Source organism: Seriola aureovittata, chromosome 7 (assembly GCF_021018895.1).
Source record: "Seriola aureovittata isolate HTS-2021-v1 ecotype China chromosome 7, ASM2101889v1, whole genome shotgun sequence".
Taxonomy (NCBI): domain Eukaryota; kingdom Metazoa; phylum Chordata; class Actinopteri; order Carangiformes; family Carangidae; genus Seriola; species Seriola aureovittata.
The window spans coordinates 23,611,354-23,627,185 of record NC_079370.1 but is presented as its reverse complement, the minus strand read 5'-3'; the positions used below and the strand labels follow the sequence as shown (position 1 = coordinate 23,627,185).

Below are 15,832 nucleotides of genomic sequence, written 5' to 3'. Positions count from 1 at the left end.
GGAGGTGGGCCACAAGTTTTTCACAGTGCTGAATGACAGCAGAGAGAGGGAACGCTTTTAAAGTTTGACAGTTTACAAGTGATTGGCTAAAGGTCAGCATGTCAGGTTGTGATTGGATGAAGATGAGAAAGCGGGAAACGGTGCTTGTGACTTAGGAGGCATGTCCAAGGAGATAGTTCTTCCTGACTGAACTTTCGCTAAGCTTCGTATTGTGTTACACTTAGGCTGCTATAACTGCTCAGTGACAGTTACTTACCAAACATAAACCAGTCAGCTCCATAATCACAATTCACACTCACTGTCTTATGGTCTTTGCAGCTCAGTTTTGTCCACTGCTTTTGCTCTCGTCCTCCGAGTCAGCATCATCATACTCATTATTCAACTTTGCGTCTGAAATATTCGGTTCATCACTTGGTAGAAAAATATAACACTTGTCCTCAATTACTCATCAAAACTCTTCAATATCAAAAGAAACTACAGAAAACATGAACTTCTCCATTCTTGTGTGTGTGTGTTTTAGAGAAAAACATTAGAAAATGAAAGGTCTTCAACAAATATTTGACAAAAAGGAGGAAGTAGAGGGCTTAACTAGATAAAACAAATAACTTGATGTGGTATAGTTCTGATTAAGGTATGCACAGGGTTAATATGATCTATAGTAGCTACAAATACACTCATAATGTTGTGCTGTTTTTCATATAATTAAATATGCTCTCAATTAATAACATGATTATAAACAACAATATAAATTAAATTATTTTCAAAAAACAAATACTAGAATCCTTTGAAAATCAGTGTCTGAAATAAAAAAAAAAGGTCAATAAATGTAAATATTAAAAGAAACTGCTGACCTTGTTTATCTCTATCTATTTCCAGATTCTGCTGGAGCCGGCGGTGATCCAGGACGTCCTGTCTGCAGGCAGCCACCTTCAGCTGCTGGAGCTCCTCAGCCTCTGCTCCCACTACCTCATCCAGGTACACACACATGAAGCTGTCCCTGTGTGTGGGCTGGGGACGTAATAAGAGGAAATCAGAGGAACAACCACTTCACACTGCAGGGTTCCCATCAAATTAATGGAAATCCTGTAATATCAGTGCGTTTTGAGAGGTGGGTTCCACTCAGGAACAGTTGGTCCATTTGATCCTGTCTGTGGGGACTAGCAAAGACATTTGATACAAATGGGCCACTTAACTTAAAGTGGGATAACCTTTATATTTCAACTTGTTTCACACATTTATTAAAGTGCACTAGAAACCAATAAGTGTTCCCCTTTGTGGAAACAACAGAGCAGCATGGACCCAGTCTTTACGGTGAATATATTGGTACTGGCTGCGTAATTTGTATGGCTAAAATACTGACACGGCCTCTCCATCTTCTCACCAGAAAAGGAGTAAAACTAAAAGACAAGAGCGTCACTTGAGTCAAACATATACTTGTGCAAACACAACATAATGACAGAAATCTGGATAAACATGTTTACGGGCGAAAGTTTTTTGGCACAATCTTGGTCACAAACCCAAACTCCAAAACTCCAAAACCCCAAAACTCCAAAACCCCAGATCATACCTGAGAGAGCAGTGTGTAAAATGAGCATTGTATATGATTCTCCCTTTCTACTTTCTGTTTAAGAAAATGAGAAGAAATGAATGACACTTGTGCTGATAGGAGCAACAGGAACATCAATAAAGGAACAGATCCACATTTTGAGAAATGAACTTATTAGCTTTCTTGTGTAGAGCGATATGAGAGGTTGGATACCACTGTTAAATCTGTGTGCTAAACATGAAGCAAGAGCCAGGAGATAGTGAGCCTAACATAGCACATGTGATACGAAATTAATGAATGAATTGATCTGCATTTAATTAATTGATCTCAATCTACAGCAATCTGTAATTAATGGTCTAGTGTGTCCTCGTCCACGGGGGAAGTTGCAGGTCAGAGTCAATTAGAGAGCAGAACAGAAGCCCTTGAGCCAGATTCAGTGGTATGCTCAAGGACACTTCAGCAGGGTGGAAACTTGTCAGCTAAGATGCCTGAGTCCAGATTTCTTCAAGAACGAGGCCACCCTGTTGCCTCTTATGACAGAGACCAAGATGGGTCTGCTGGAACGGAGGCGAAGTCAGCCCTCTGTCCTCTGGGTATACAGCCAGAGGCTGCTGTAGATAAAGACAAATCAGGTCACTCAAAGGCATTTTAGACACAGACTGCGGCTCAGGAGGTAGAGCGGGTCGTCCACTCATCAGAAGGTCGCTGGTTCGATCCCTGGCTCCTCCAGTCTGTGTCCTTGGGTGAGATACTGAACTCCAAATTGCCCCTGGTTGTTCACTGGTGTGTGAGTCTGTGTGAATGGATGAATGTAGTGTGAAGTGCTTTGACTAGACTAGACTACAGAGGTGCTGTATTTATGTGTTTGACTGGAACTCAAGCATTTTGCAGTGGTTTTAGAATCACTTCATTACATACACATACTCACTATTAATTGCATGTACTGTTTTATCTGGTGATCGTATCCTCAGATCCCTGCCACCACACTGTCATCTTCCTGCATTGTATTTTGCCATTGTCCCTACAGTTACATCACAATGGTAAACTTTGCTCTAATCTGCCACCTGGTGGTTGCGAAAGCCTCGTCTCTGCTTGTGTTGACTGGAGCGAATATCCTCCTGAATAAGTCATGAGTTTCGTGTGTGGTCATCTTTTTACCTGATTAACATGAGTGTGTGCTCATCACAAGTCATATCAGCTGACTGTTACACTTGCTGTTTAGTTTGAGTAGATAATACAGGGGCCAGACCAATAACATTGATTTCCCAATACACACACTGCACCAGCTGATTGAAAATGAGATATATCAGCCAGTCAGCATCACCCACCTCCAGTGTGATGGATGCTGATGTGCAGAAGTCAGTTAATTGAATATTGAATAATTGATCAGTACTACACTTGCTGTGTATAGCTCTATAAGTTTTTGTCTGAATTGATTCTTAAGAAACCTTTTGACTGATTGTTTCTATTTGTACAATCATCATTCTAATAAGTATTGAAGACAATTCAAGAACAATTCACTTTATCGTACTTTATCTGTAAAATAGCGTTAAAAACTGAAATGTAGTGAGTTCCAGTGCAGAATATCATCTGTAAAAGTTGAGTGGTTGATCCATTGAGGTATTATATTATTGTAAGGTGAACAGTAGCAGAAGGGAATGTTTGTACTGTCTGTGCTGAAGGACAGCCAGAAGATGGCAGTCTTATTCCACTAGTCACATTATCAGTTTATTGTATATATGCTTATTCTCTGTCTGCCTGTCGCCACATTTGGCATCTGTGTTTGTCATTTAACTATGACCCTGAAATCAGCTCACAGTGTGTGTATATATATATATATGTGTGTATGTGTGTGTGTGTCTGGTTTGTGTAATAGAGTACATATACTATCTAATATATGTATTGGGGATGAGTGTATATGACCATCTCTGCTGAATAAAATACATACATACATAAATGTGACATTAAATCAAAGATTACGTCACTAAGTGTGGAATATTATATAAGTGTCAGGGTGAGGGTTTGCCTAAAGGCAGCTCCCAGCAAATTTGGAATATTTAGATGATATTAACTGTGAGGTCATTTACCTTGGAATAAAAAACACTTCAAATGAAACCATTAAGTATTTGTCTTCACAAAGGTCCAACTGATGGAATCTGGGGAGAAGATAGAGCAGTGGCTGTTACAGTTTCACAGATTTTCTAAATGGGGATTGAGGGTTAGGTGTGTTTTGCCAGACAAACTCATCATCATTAGTTACCATAGTGTGTTTTACCATCATGTGGTCTGACAGCTGTCTCTGAAGCCTTTCAACTTATGTAAATGAAGACATGCATTCATCTGTATGTTTATGTGTATCCGTCCTGCAGGAGCTGAGCAGCGTAAACTACCTGGAGCTGTACCGCGTTGCCGACCTGTTCCACCTCCCCGCCTTAGAGGAGGCTGTGGTGGGCTTCCTGGTGGAGCATCTGTCTGAGCTGAGCCAGAGCCGGCAGGACGAGGCCCTGCAGCTGCCCTACCGCCTCCTCAGGGAGGTGCTGAAGAGCGACCGCCTCACCTCCCTGAGCGAGGAGGAGATATGGAAGGTACAGGAAGTGTGTGTGCGTGTGTGTGTGTGTGTGTGTGTGTGTGTGTGTGTATGTGTGTGCGCCTGACACAATACACATCTAACACACAGACTGATAAACAACAAACTAAACACTGCCATCTGTATGTCATAAACTGTTTGTTTATATTAAGGACAGTAGGAAAAGGAAGGACTGTTTCTCACTGTGTGATGGACAGCTAGTCCATACATCCACCTGAGTGTGCGTGCGTGTGTGTGTGTGTATGTGTGTGTGTGTGTATGTGTGTGTGTGTGTGTGTGTGTGCATGCGTGATGAACTGCCGGGATTGTGGAGTGAGGCGGCAGTGCAGGGTGGGGACTTGCCGTTTTGACTGTTCATTTGCACCAATCAGCCTCCCCTCCTCCTCCTCCCACCTCACCCCCACCCCCGCCAGATCTCTCTCCCTCTGTCTTTCTCCCCTTCTCTTCTCTGATTAGGCCCACCGCGGCTCCATCAGGGCCCCAATCCCCCAGCTGTCACTCGGCCGCCCGTCTGATTGAAAACAATCAGGCCTCTGATGGCACAATTACCCTGACCCTTTAGCCAGCCGCCGCCGCCATAATCAGCCTCTGATTAGGCTGCTTTGGGCCTCCTTCACTTCGCCCAGAAGGTTAATTTGGGCATCAGACGGAAGCGAACGGCAAGCGGGGGCCGTCGTTCGAAAGAGTGGGGTGGTGGGTGGGGAGGGCTGCGCACGCCAATACCGGACAGATATAGCTTGGCCGTCAATCATTGTCACTCAGAGTTTTCTTAGAGTCTCTCACGCTCTGGAAATCACATTTTCTCTGGCTTTGTTTTTTTTTCTCCTCTCTCTTCTTTCTTGCCATCCTGCTCTGCCTTTCTGTAGCCCCCCCCCTTTACCTCTCTCCCTCACTATCTCTTTCCCTCATTCTCTCCTTTTCACACACGCAGACACACACACTCTCTTTCCCACTTTCTCTTTCAGTACAGAGGGGAAGGAGGGAGAAGGAGTTGATTTATTCTGTGCCCTGAGGAAGTTGTGTGATGCAGCGTGACCTTCACAGTCAGCTGCCATAGTGTGCACGCACACACACACACACACACACACACACACACACACACACACAGAGTCACTTCAGAGCTGTGAGGAGGAGAGAGGTGGGGTGAGCGATAGAGAAAGGGAGGTAGAGACAGGAGAGTGGCACAGATACCACAAAAAGACAATCTCCACTTGCATGTTTGTTGCATATTCACAAATTAACAGTGGATTGAAGGGAAAATAAAGGAAGGTCTGGATAGATAAGATAATGTACACATTGAGTATTTGTACACACATCATGCACCAAATGCTGTGTGATGGTTTCTGTTGTAATACTGTGAATTTTGTTCAGTGTTTGTCTGATTTGTCCACGGTCGTCCTTGTCACCGCCTCCGTCTCCTTTGCCCCCTAAACTTGCCTTTATTCTGCATCCCTAAATTCTCAGTCTCTGCGCCGATAACGTTGGAAAAAAAAACCCCACTTCTTTTTCCTGATAATGGCATCAGTGATCTCCAGTCATCTTGCCCACATACACTCCTCATTGCAGCTAAATAACCTTGCACTGTTCTCAAGTTCAATTAAATCCCTTCTCTGGAACCCAGTTTGCCTGCATTAAACAAAGGAGGGTGCCTGTGGATATTTACAGTCTGTATATGGAATGCTACTGATTAATAAATGCTTGTGTGCGTGTGTGTGTGTGTGTGTGTGTGTGTTGGCAAGTATGTGTATGTGATGGTTTGCCTCAGCCTTGCCATAATAGCCTGTAAGTGTCTAGAAAAACAATTATGATTAGCAGTCCTTCGCTTGTTTTTTCTCCTTTGGTTTTCCTTCTCCATTTTCTGCTTTTCTTCCCAACTTCTCACTTCTCTGATCTTTCTTTCTTTTCATACTTACTCCAAGTTGTCTGTCTTTTCTTTTCCTTTTCTCTTATACCTTCGTTCTTCCTCCTTCTCTCTGTTCCATATTCTTACTTCTTCCTTCTTCCCACTCTCTTTTTAAGGGACCGCATAAAAGTTATAAAATGGCGAGCCAGCTGAACTTTTTGTTGCACCTTTTAAAAAGCTCAGAGTTATTAATATTTTCTTTGAACCCTTCCCTTGACTAAAAAAACTGCAACACCCACCTCCTTATGTGTCAAAATAACACAACAGCATTAAATTGGTTCAACTCATTTTACCAATAAAAAATAAGAGAAGTAAAGCACAAAGAATTTAAGATGGTTTACCCCAATTTAAACTTTAGTTTGATGGAACTATAATTTTGACATAGGCACTAAATCTCAAATTAAAATTTGATTTAGCAGTTGCAAATTTATGTTCCTGAGCAAACAGTTTTATAATAGGCAAACTATATGACACATTTAACGCTTGCCTTTCCATGCAGGTGTGAATGACTGTTGGCACAGTCCATAACTGTTCCTCCTCTCTCTCTCTGCCTCTAGTTGGTCGTTCTGTGGTTGGAACATGACTGTCGCTATCAGTACACGGAGGATCTTCTACAACATGTCCGCTATGGCCTGATGGACGTCCCCACCCTGCACCACCTGGCCCACAGCCACCCTCTGGTCCAGTCCAGCCCTACCGCTGCCGCCCTGGTGGACGAGGCCCTAGACTATCATCACGCCACCTTTGCCCAGCCTCTTCGCCAGTCAGCCCGCACCAGGCCTCGCTTCCAGTCCCTCACCCTTTACATAGCTGGAGGACGGAAGCGGGAGGTGAGCAGAGTCAGGGAGCTGCGGTATTTCAACCCAGCCGCGCAGGAGCACGTGCGTGTTGCAGGTGGGTCGAACTGGAGCGAGCTGGCGCCCATGCCCACCGGGCGCAGCCACCACTGTGTGGCTGTAATGGGGAACTTCCTATTTGTTGTGGGTGGGGAGGTGGAGCATGCGACCGGGAGGACGTGTGCAGTAAGGACTGCCTGTAGGTACGACCCCAGGGGCAACCGGTGGACTGAGATAGCCCCCATGAAGGCCTGCAGAGAACACTTTGTCCTGGGAGCTCTGGGTCAGTACCTGTACGCAGTGGGGGGCAGGAACGAGCTGAGGCAGGTGCTGCCCTCCGTGGAGCGCTACTGTCCCAAGAGGAACAAATGGATGTTTGTCCAACCCTTTGACCGCTCTCTGTCCTGCCACGCCGGCTGTGTGGCTGACAACCTGCTCTGGGTCTCAGGTAAACAGTGATGGGGAAGAAGGACTACAGATCATACACTACACATGCATACGCTTACTTGTACCCTAATTCCACACGTACCAGAACATATACATGCACAGACACACTCTTGACATTTAGCTAAGACACACACACTGCTTCATGCATATTTGTACCTACATCTTTCACTCTCTGATAAAAGCCCAGGCTGCTGTTCCTTTGTGTTCCAGGTGGGGTGACAAACACAGCTCAGTACCAGAATCGACTAATGGTGTACGATCCAGAACAGGTAACTGTGAAGTGACGGCAGTTTACACCACAAATTAACTACACCTACAGTCTACTGTACTATATTACTGCTGACTATATCTGAACGCATGCTGTGTAGAGTCTCATATTTTTAAAGCTGCTATTACAAACATTTTATATTAACAATGGATCAAATTACTATGTGTAATGTGAGAGAGATGTTTAATGGACCCACAGGGAATTATCATCAATCTCTACGGCCCCCCTCACCTTTCTAGTGTCTGTTCACACATTTGTTTTGGTTTCTGTTTTGGTTCCACTCTCACTGCTCTCACTGTTTCCAGCAGCAGGCAGTTGTTTTCAGCAAAAAAAAAAAAAACTCACCATACACTACCTGCCAGACTCAGGCCATTACAGCAACTGCCTGGTGAAGCACTCAGCAGATAAAGAATTACTGGAGCCAAGAGAACAGAGAGCAGTGAACGCTGGGCTTATATTAGTAAAGTGGCCTGAGACAGGAGTCCAAATGAATACTGATGTTTCTCTGTTCTTGCTGGCTGTGTAAGAAGCTAATGTTTGCTAAAAATGTTCGGCTTGTCAATTTTCTTTACCCACCGTCCCAAAGTGGCCAAAAAATAAATTTAATAGAAGTTTAACCCTCCAGAAAGCTTTTGGCATCCATTCAGTTCACTACATAAAGGATCAAAACATTAGTAATACTTTAACTATTAAAAACAACTTCTCAGTGTCAGACTGAAGCATTTCAGCTTGTGACCGACACTGATAAAGGCCACTAGGCAAAAAAAAAGTCATTCTGATAATAAAGTTCATCTAAATTCTTCAAGTTCTGTTCAAATTCCTTTTCCACATAAATTCATTCTGCAACTGATTTTTCTGTCCACACACAGTAACATGTCTTAACTTGTCCTAGAAGAGCTACACCTCCTTTCTAGGGCTCCCCTGTTTTTTGGTTAAAAAACATGGGTGAGCATCTTCTGTCGTAAAGAGAGAGGGTGTCCATGTTTTTCAGACTCGATAGTCCTCTGAGATATATTTGTGATATTGGCCTATAAAAATACACCTGAGATTACAGTTAGTGTTAAATCTGCATTCAGTTTTTTTTATTGCTTTATATTGTTAATCTACACTTTGACCACATCAGCGTCACAACAATGGCTTTTTTTCGGAACATTAATGCAGATCTTATGTTTACGGTGACAGATTACACAACAGGCAAGAGTCAAGAGTCTCCTAATTGATTTTCACACCATATGGAAATTAAGTGAAACCAAAGGCACCCAGGAAAATAAGAAAACTACATACACCTGTTTGAAACTCTACAGCTCACCTTAGAATATAATCAGCAGTAAGTTGTAGTTAATTAATCATGCTTACCTGGTCCTTTAATGTAAATCCTCCCAGTGTTTTCTCTACAAGTTACAACCATTTATCCTAAATACAAAGTGAACAATCCTATATTTATTTTGTTTTCCTCTGAATTTGAATGAATTTTATTGAATATCATTTCTATATTTGCCACACTCACACTCAGCTCAGCTACAGAGGAATGTAGTAAGCTGCGGTGTGTGTTTGTGTACATTACGAGCCAGCTGTTGAAGGGGCCTGGATCTCGGTGAGGCTGTATATGATATGGAGGTATGCAGTGTGTATAAGAGTAAGGTGCATATCCATATGGGTCTGTGTTTGTACATGTCGGCGTGGAAGCGAGGGAGCGAAGAAGCGAATGAAAGAGGGAGGGAGAGAGTCTCATTTGTATTCACCAGGAATCTACATTCACCTGCCAGAGCAACAGCAACCCCCCACCCACTCTACCCTCAACAGATGGCCACCCGTCAGCTCCCAGCAGACACACACACACATACACACACACACACACACACACACACACTTTCATTCTCTGCCTCAATCAAGCACTCACACACACACATACACACAGACACAAAATAAGCTACAACACACTTAGTGAAATGAGCAGGGATCCTTGGTGTAAAATGGAGTGGCTGAAACATATGATTAGAAATAGGGAGGGAAGTCATTAGTACAAACCAGAGCTCTAGTGTCACGTTATTTATCTAGCACTGAGCATACATCAATTACCCATGCATGGATATGCTTAAATATTAATCTTCTTATTCATCCTCCTTCCCTCTCCACTCTCTCTGTTTCTCTCTCCCTCCCTCCCTCCCTCTCGCTACTACCTCTCACCTCCTTCTTTCTTCCCTTCCATCTGCTTTAACTGCCTCATCCACTCTCCTCCACTTCCACCTCCACCTCCTCTTCAGGACCAGTGGTTGGCCCGCAGTCCCATGCTGCAGAGGCGAGTTTACCATGTCATGGCGGCGGTGAGGAGGCAGCTCTACGTGCTAGGCGGTAACGACCTGGACTACAACAACGACCGCATCCTCGTCCGCCACATCGACTCTTACAACATGGACCTGGACCAGTGGACTCGCTGCTCCTTCAGCCTCCTCACGGGTGGGCAAAGTGGAGGAACCACACATGTGAACATGCAGAACACACCCAAATTCCCACTTGATGGTTTGATACCACTCCCATGTGTGTACACTAAATACAAAGCTACACTCTGGAGACCATTAGCTTAGCTTAGCATAAATCCTGGTAACAGGGGGACACAGTTTGCCTGGTTCTGTCCAAACATGACAAAACCTGCCCATGCTGGTTGTTTGGCAACTTCAGCAAGAAATAGTTCCACATGTAATCTCATGTAAACTCACACTTTATTGTTTTTACAGAGCAAACAAACTAGAAATGTTATACAATAGATATAGTGTCAGTCAATGAGCCTTAGAAGTTTTGGAAGGCTAGCTGTTTCCCTGTTTCCAGTTTTTGTGCTAAGCTAAGCTAACCAGTTGTTGATTCATATGTAGAATACAGATATGAGAGTGGTATCAGTCTTTACATCAAACCCTTGGCAAGATGTTGAATAACCATACTTCCTAAAACTACTCCTTCACTTGTATGTGACAGAGGCTGCTTATAGTGTAGTCGCTTTGTTTGTTTGTGTGTTAATCAGCAGGATTATGCAGAAAACACTGAACACATTTGCACCAAACTTGGTTGAGGGATGGGGGCCGGGGAAGAACCCATAAAATTTTGGTGCTGATCCGGTTTAAAGGGGTGGACACAGGAATTTTTAAAATCACTCGGGATAGGGCATTTCTTGACATTTTTGTCAATTTCTCAGGAAACAGTAAAGATGGATTTTGATGTAAAATATCAGACATAATTATTGTGTTGACATCTACGGGTTTGCAGGTCCAGATAATAATCATGGTAATAATCCGGATCACACACAGAGTTGTAATTATTACCCATAGTAAATAAGAAAGAGTGGATATGGCACCAGCAGCATTTAGGAATGAGTAATCTTCAGTATGTCATTCAACACGCAATTAATAAAATGACACAATAACAATAGTGGTTAGGACATAGCATGTCACACAACAGGTAATAAAACCGTACAGCTGTCTTGCATTAAGATAAACACAATAAATAAACACAGCTATACTTGAGAACAAAAGACATATGTAGGATTGTTTGGTCTTGGTGGCTAGCTGCCTGCAGTTTCTCTCGGCTCTGCGGAGCTCTATAGTGTCTTTAAGCTCATTATATTGATTTTCTGGCCCACAACTTTTGTTTTTGTTGATTTTTTTTTCTCTGATGCAGCAGGCAGCTGTTTCAGTGAGAAAGCTTTAAAACCCCACTGCTGTCTGCCCAGCACCCAACGACTTCGACAAACTTAGCTAACTGCTTTGTTGAAAGCAAAACAGAGCAAAAGCAGAGTTAATATTGGATTGAAACTGATGGTCAACTTTTCTTTTTTAAAGTATATTTTTTTGGGCTTTTTATGCCTTTATTTGATAGTATAGTGGAGAGAGACAGGAAACAGGGAGGCAGAGAGGGGGAATGACATGCAGCGAAGGGCCGTCCGATGCGGGATTCGAACCGGGGCCAACTGCAGCGAGGACTGTAGCCTCTACACATGGGGCGCCTGCTTAGACCACTACGCTACACGACGCCCCGATGGTCAACTTTTCTATTGAAGGCCCTGAAATATAAACAGTGGGATCTGACATGAATTCACAACTGTTTTGGCTGTTTCACATGAGACAAAAATGATATCACATCCTGATGAAGCAGCTGATTAGTATTTAGTATTAATACATAATACCTGAGGTTGTTTCTTTTTCAAACTACTTTAACTTTGATTGTAGCTTATTAAATCATGAATATTAAATGTTAGCGAGAAATAGTTAAGATTTGAAACTGAGTTTTCAATGCCTTGATGCTAATTGAAGTATGTATATGTACAGTATGTAGTTGGACACATAGGTTGAGTGAAGCCCTGTGTTTTATTCTCCTCTCATTACGTGAAAACATTATAATGCCTCCCTGCTGAGGGGGCGGTGGAATGATATACAGTGAAAACACATATCCTTACACTTTGGGGATGGAGCACAGGCACATGAGACAATCTACCGTGCCTGTACTGTAGGATGTGGTCATATTAACTCATGTTATAATGAACTGCTGTTGTCTTTAATGAAGACTCACACGGTTTAAAGTTGATGACTTTACTATTCATCCCACCATCTCTCCTATTGTATGAATTTCCTCATTTGTTGTTGCATCCTTTTCTCCCATTTTATCTGTAAAAGTTTGAGACAAAGTCACAGGAAAGAGAACGGCAGCTCAATCTTAACTCTCCACACACTCCCGCCCTTGCCCCATCTTTCTCCATTTATCTCCCTCCCTGCCTCTCGGGGGACGTGGAAGTCATATTGTCAGAATGCCCTCTGCTTGGCACAGTGAAGCATTGCGTCGGCTCTGTCCTCCTCAGGTCAAAACGAGTCCGGAATAGCCGTCCATGATGACAGGATCTATGTGGTTGGAGGGTACTCCATTTGGACCAACGAGCCTCTGGCATGCATTCAGGTGAGAGATGTGGCTTTTGGATTTACTGTGCAACTGTTGTGATACTTCAGAATGATCAGATATGTGATATGAATTCAGTTATTCAGTGTTGTTCATATGCTGCTCATGCAGAGAAGTGAAACAGCAGTACACTAATTAGAAAATATCCGTTGCTCTGAATTACACCACACATCTTGTATTGTTACACAAGGAGCCAGGGCCCAGACGGTTTCTGGAGAGAGTCCCAGTCTTTTTTCCCCCTCAGCCATTTTACCCTTAAAAAGGCTGCACCGTCAGAAATACTGTATTATATAACAAGTTAAACACACATTATCTTGCTTGTTTGACACAATGTGATCATTTATAGCTCAATCAATACTTTTAATATTTTGGCATTGTTGAATAATCAAATGCTACTGCTATAGTAACAATAATAACACAAATAAGTGCTGGGTATACATATTGATGACTGTTTCAGTACAATATATTTAGGTATCTACCAATCAAATTTAAAAGTAGAGTGGACGCTGATTGCAGAGACTCTGTATGGACGGATTTGTTAAGTATGGTTACCATGATTACTGCACTTGAATATAAAGAATGGGGAAGAATAATGACACAGTCCACTCGACCCATATGTGCAGTATTTGGTTCACCAGGCCCCATATCTTTCACTGATTTTCCTGTAGCTTTATGTATGTAAATTAGTAGCTGTGTGTTCAAATGACGTCCTTGAACAAGACACTGAACCCCGAGTTGTTCCTGATGGTCAGGCCAGCATCTTGCATTGTGTGTGTGTGTGTGTGTGTGTGTGTGTGTGTGTGTGTGTGTGTGTGTGTGTGTGTGTGTGTGTGTGTGTGAATTGCTGAATGAGAGGCAAATTGTGCTTAAAAGAAGTTATATAAGTGCAGTCCATTTACCATTTATTACATCCTTCTCTACTGTGTAAAATGTAAGAATGATTGTTGTAGGAATTGTTGGCTTAGAGGGCATGTGAAGACTGTGCTGCAGGGAGCTGTAATGGACTTGGAGTGGTGTTAATCTAAGGGATAGGTTAACAATGTTTTCAAGTCTGTCTAAAAACATAAGAACATAGAAACTGTTTTTAATTGCTATAACCATTCCTCCTGTTCATACTGGCTACTAAAAGACCCCTCCCTGAAGCGCTGTCAGTGTAAGGGACGGGGACAAAATCCAGCATGAGGATTCGGTGGTCTGAAAGTTAATCAAATCAGGTGGCTATCTTCCAAAGTTTTGGTCTTTCTAGTATGAAATTTACAAGGAGAGGTTTTCTTGTTAAGCTGTAGTGGAACGATAGTAGCACAAGTAGCCATGCTAGCAGCTCTGTGAGGCCATACTTAGGGACAGCAATGCTTTGAGCTAAATGCTAACGCTGGCTACTAACATGCTGATATTTAGCAAGTATAATGTTTACCTTCATTATGACAGTGACAGATGAGAAATCAGGGGATCACCAAAGTGATTACAGTTTATCCTAAGGATGGCATGAATGTGCGGAGCGGATTTCATGACAGTCCATCCAATAGTGTGTCTCAACTATGTCATATTTACAACAGATGTACTTGACAGTAATTTATGATGAGATCTGTATATTACTACTTAAACATCCTCTTTCCAGGTGCTGGATCTGAGCTCAGAGGGGAAGGAGGAGGTTTTCTACGGACCAACGTTGCCATTTGCCTCCAATGGTATAGCAGCTTGTTTCCTCCCTGCTCCTTACTTCACCTGCCCAAACCTACAGACTCTACAAGTCCCCCATCACAGAATAGGTGCTGTCTAAACCACTGATGAACAAAACTTCAGAAAACATGAACACACAATCAGAGGATGGAGGAGCCTCTGCTCAACTCTGGACAGTCAGTATTTGCAAATATGACTGATAAAAATGTACCTGATCATAGTAATCATCTGGAACCTGTCACAAGAGTGCACAGGGATTTCTCTGAGACCCAAATGTAATAACATGATTTTCCTGATCTATGAGAGCCATGTTATTCTGCAAGCTACTAGGAGACTCCGACACAAGCAGCTGTTATAATAAAACAGCATTACTGTTGTATTTCCCCAAAGGCAGATGCCATTCTTGATGTCCAGTGAAGACGCGACGAGCAAGTTAAGAAAAAATAACTCAAGAAAGATTATAATTCCAGAGACAGAAACAAAATGCCAATCATATTATCACATAATTGATTGCTGAGTTGCTTAAATGTCCGTAAATTAAAAAAAAAAATTTTTAAACCCATCATAGGGCTTTAGGAGCTTTTCTAGATAAAATATCTACATAATATCTCCATCAAAACACTATAATCACTCTGATAGCTTGAAGAACATGTGCAGAATGTTTTTACAGATATATAGGAACCTGTTTTCTCACTGACTCACTTGTACTTTGAAATTACAGATCGGGTTAACAAGTATCAAGCGCCTGAGGCTGAAGCTCATCAGTGCATACATGACCATGTAATGTTTTAGTTCAAACAAGGTAAAAACGAATCGATTTTTTCTGCAACAGCAGTGACATACTACTGTATGTGTGTATGACATCAACCTGTGTAAGACTGTGAGATTTCTATTACGCTCAGGACCTAAGACTGTTGTTCAAATGAATGTTTGGTCATTATCATTATTCAGAGAATATCTGCTGAACATCCTCCAAAGTGTGTATATGATATGATAATAACTCTGCATTACGCTGATTTTCAAAAACAATACTTTGACCAAAAGAGAGAAAACATGATCCCTGCACTTCCCTCGTCTGTCCAAATCATTGGGTCTGAAAGAATACATGGAAAGTTTTCAGAATAAAGACGCTACATAAATAAATTGTGCTGGGATGTATTTCATGACGACTGTTAATAGCTGTAACAGAGGAAAGAAGGGAGGTGACTAGTCTTCTGTGAGAATTATTTAGCAGGAATAGATAATTTAACACTAATTTAAAGCATCAGCTCTGCTGCCAACCTTCTGTATGAATTCTCCAACCACCTCTGATACTGTTGGAGAGAAGGAACGTAGTAGAGCAGACAGCTGCTCAGATGAAGGGATGCATTGCAGTTTGATGAGGCTGGAAAATGACTAGCAATGACAGAAAATGGGACTTGGTGATTGTGGGAGACAGGAGTGAGACTTCATGTGATTAGGTGCAAACTAAAGCCGGATTGCATGAGATTGCTGCGACTTGGAAAGGCGAGAAAGAGAATTGGAACAAACAGTACTCTCCTGTACTTTTTCTTTTTTTGCCACTGAACTCTTTGGGCTCGCCCACGACTGTCATCAAATCTGTAATTCTGAGTGCCAAGTGAGTAGA

At 42.4% G+C, this 15,832-nt stretch overlaps 1 protein-coding gene across 4 annotated transcripts in view; it reads left to right on the top strand.

The window, feature by feature from the left end:
* klhl32 (kelch-like family member 32) overlaps nucleotides 1–15,348 on the top strand; it is a 29,921-nt gene extending 14,573 nt beyond the window's left edge. For 3 of the 4 annotated variants that reach the window (XM_056379954.1, XM_056379955.1, XM_056379953.1), the window contains 7 exons: nucleotides 877–975; nucleotides 3,916–4,131; nucleotides 6,594–7,320; nucleotides 7,530–7,588; nucleotides 9,852–10,044; nucleotides 12,431–12,525; nucleotides 14,144–15,348. In XM_056379954.1, the coding sequence (XP_056235929.1) occupies nucleotides 877–975; nucleotides 3,916–4,131; nucleotides 6,594–7,320; nucleotides 7,530–7,588; nucleotides 9,852–10,044; nucleotides 12,431–12,525; nucleotides 14,144–14,305 (1,551 nt within the window). In that variant the 3' untranslated portion in view covers nucleotides 14,306–15,348. The remainder of the gene's footprint in view (nucleotides 1–876; nucleotides 976–3,915; nucleotides 4,132–6,593; nucleotides 7,321–7,529; nucleotides 7,589–9,851; nucleotides 10,045–12,430; nucleotides 12,526–14,143) is intronic. The other variant, XM_056379957.1, reaches the window with a different exon arrangement.
* The last annotated feature ends 484 nt before the right edge of the window (nucleotides 15,349–15,832 follow it).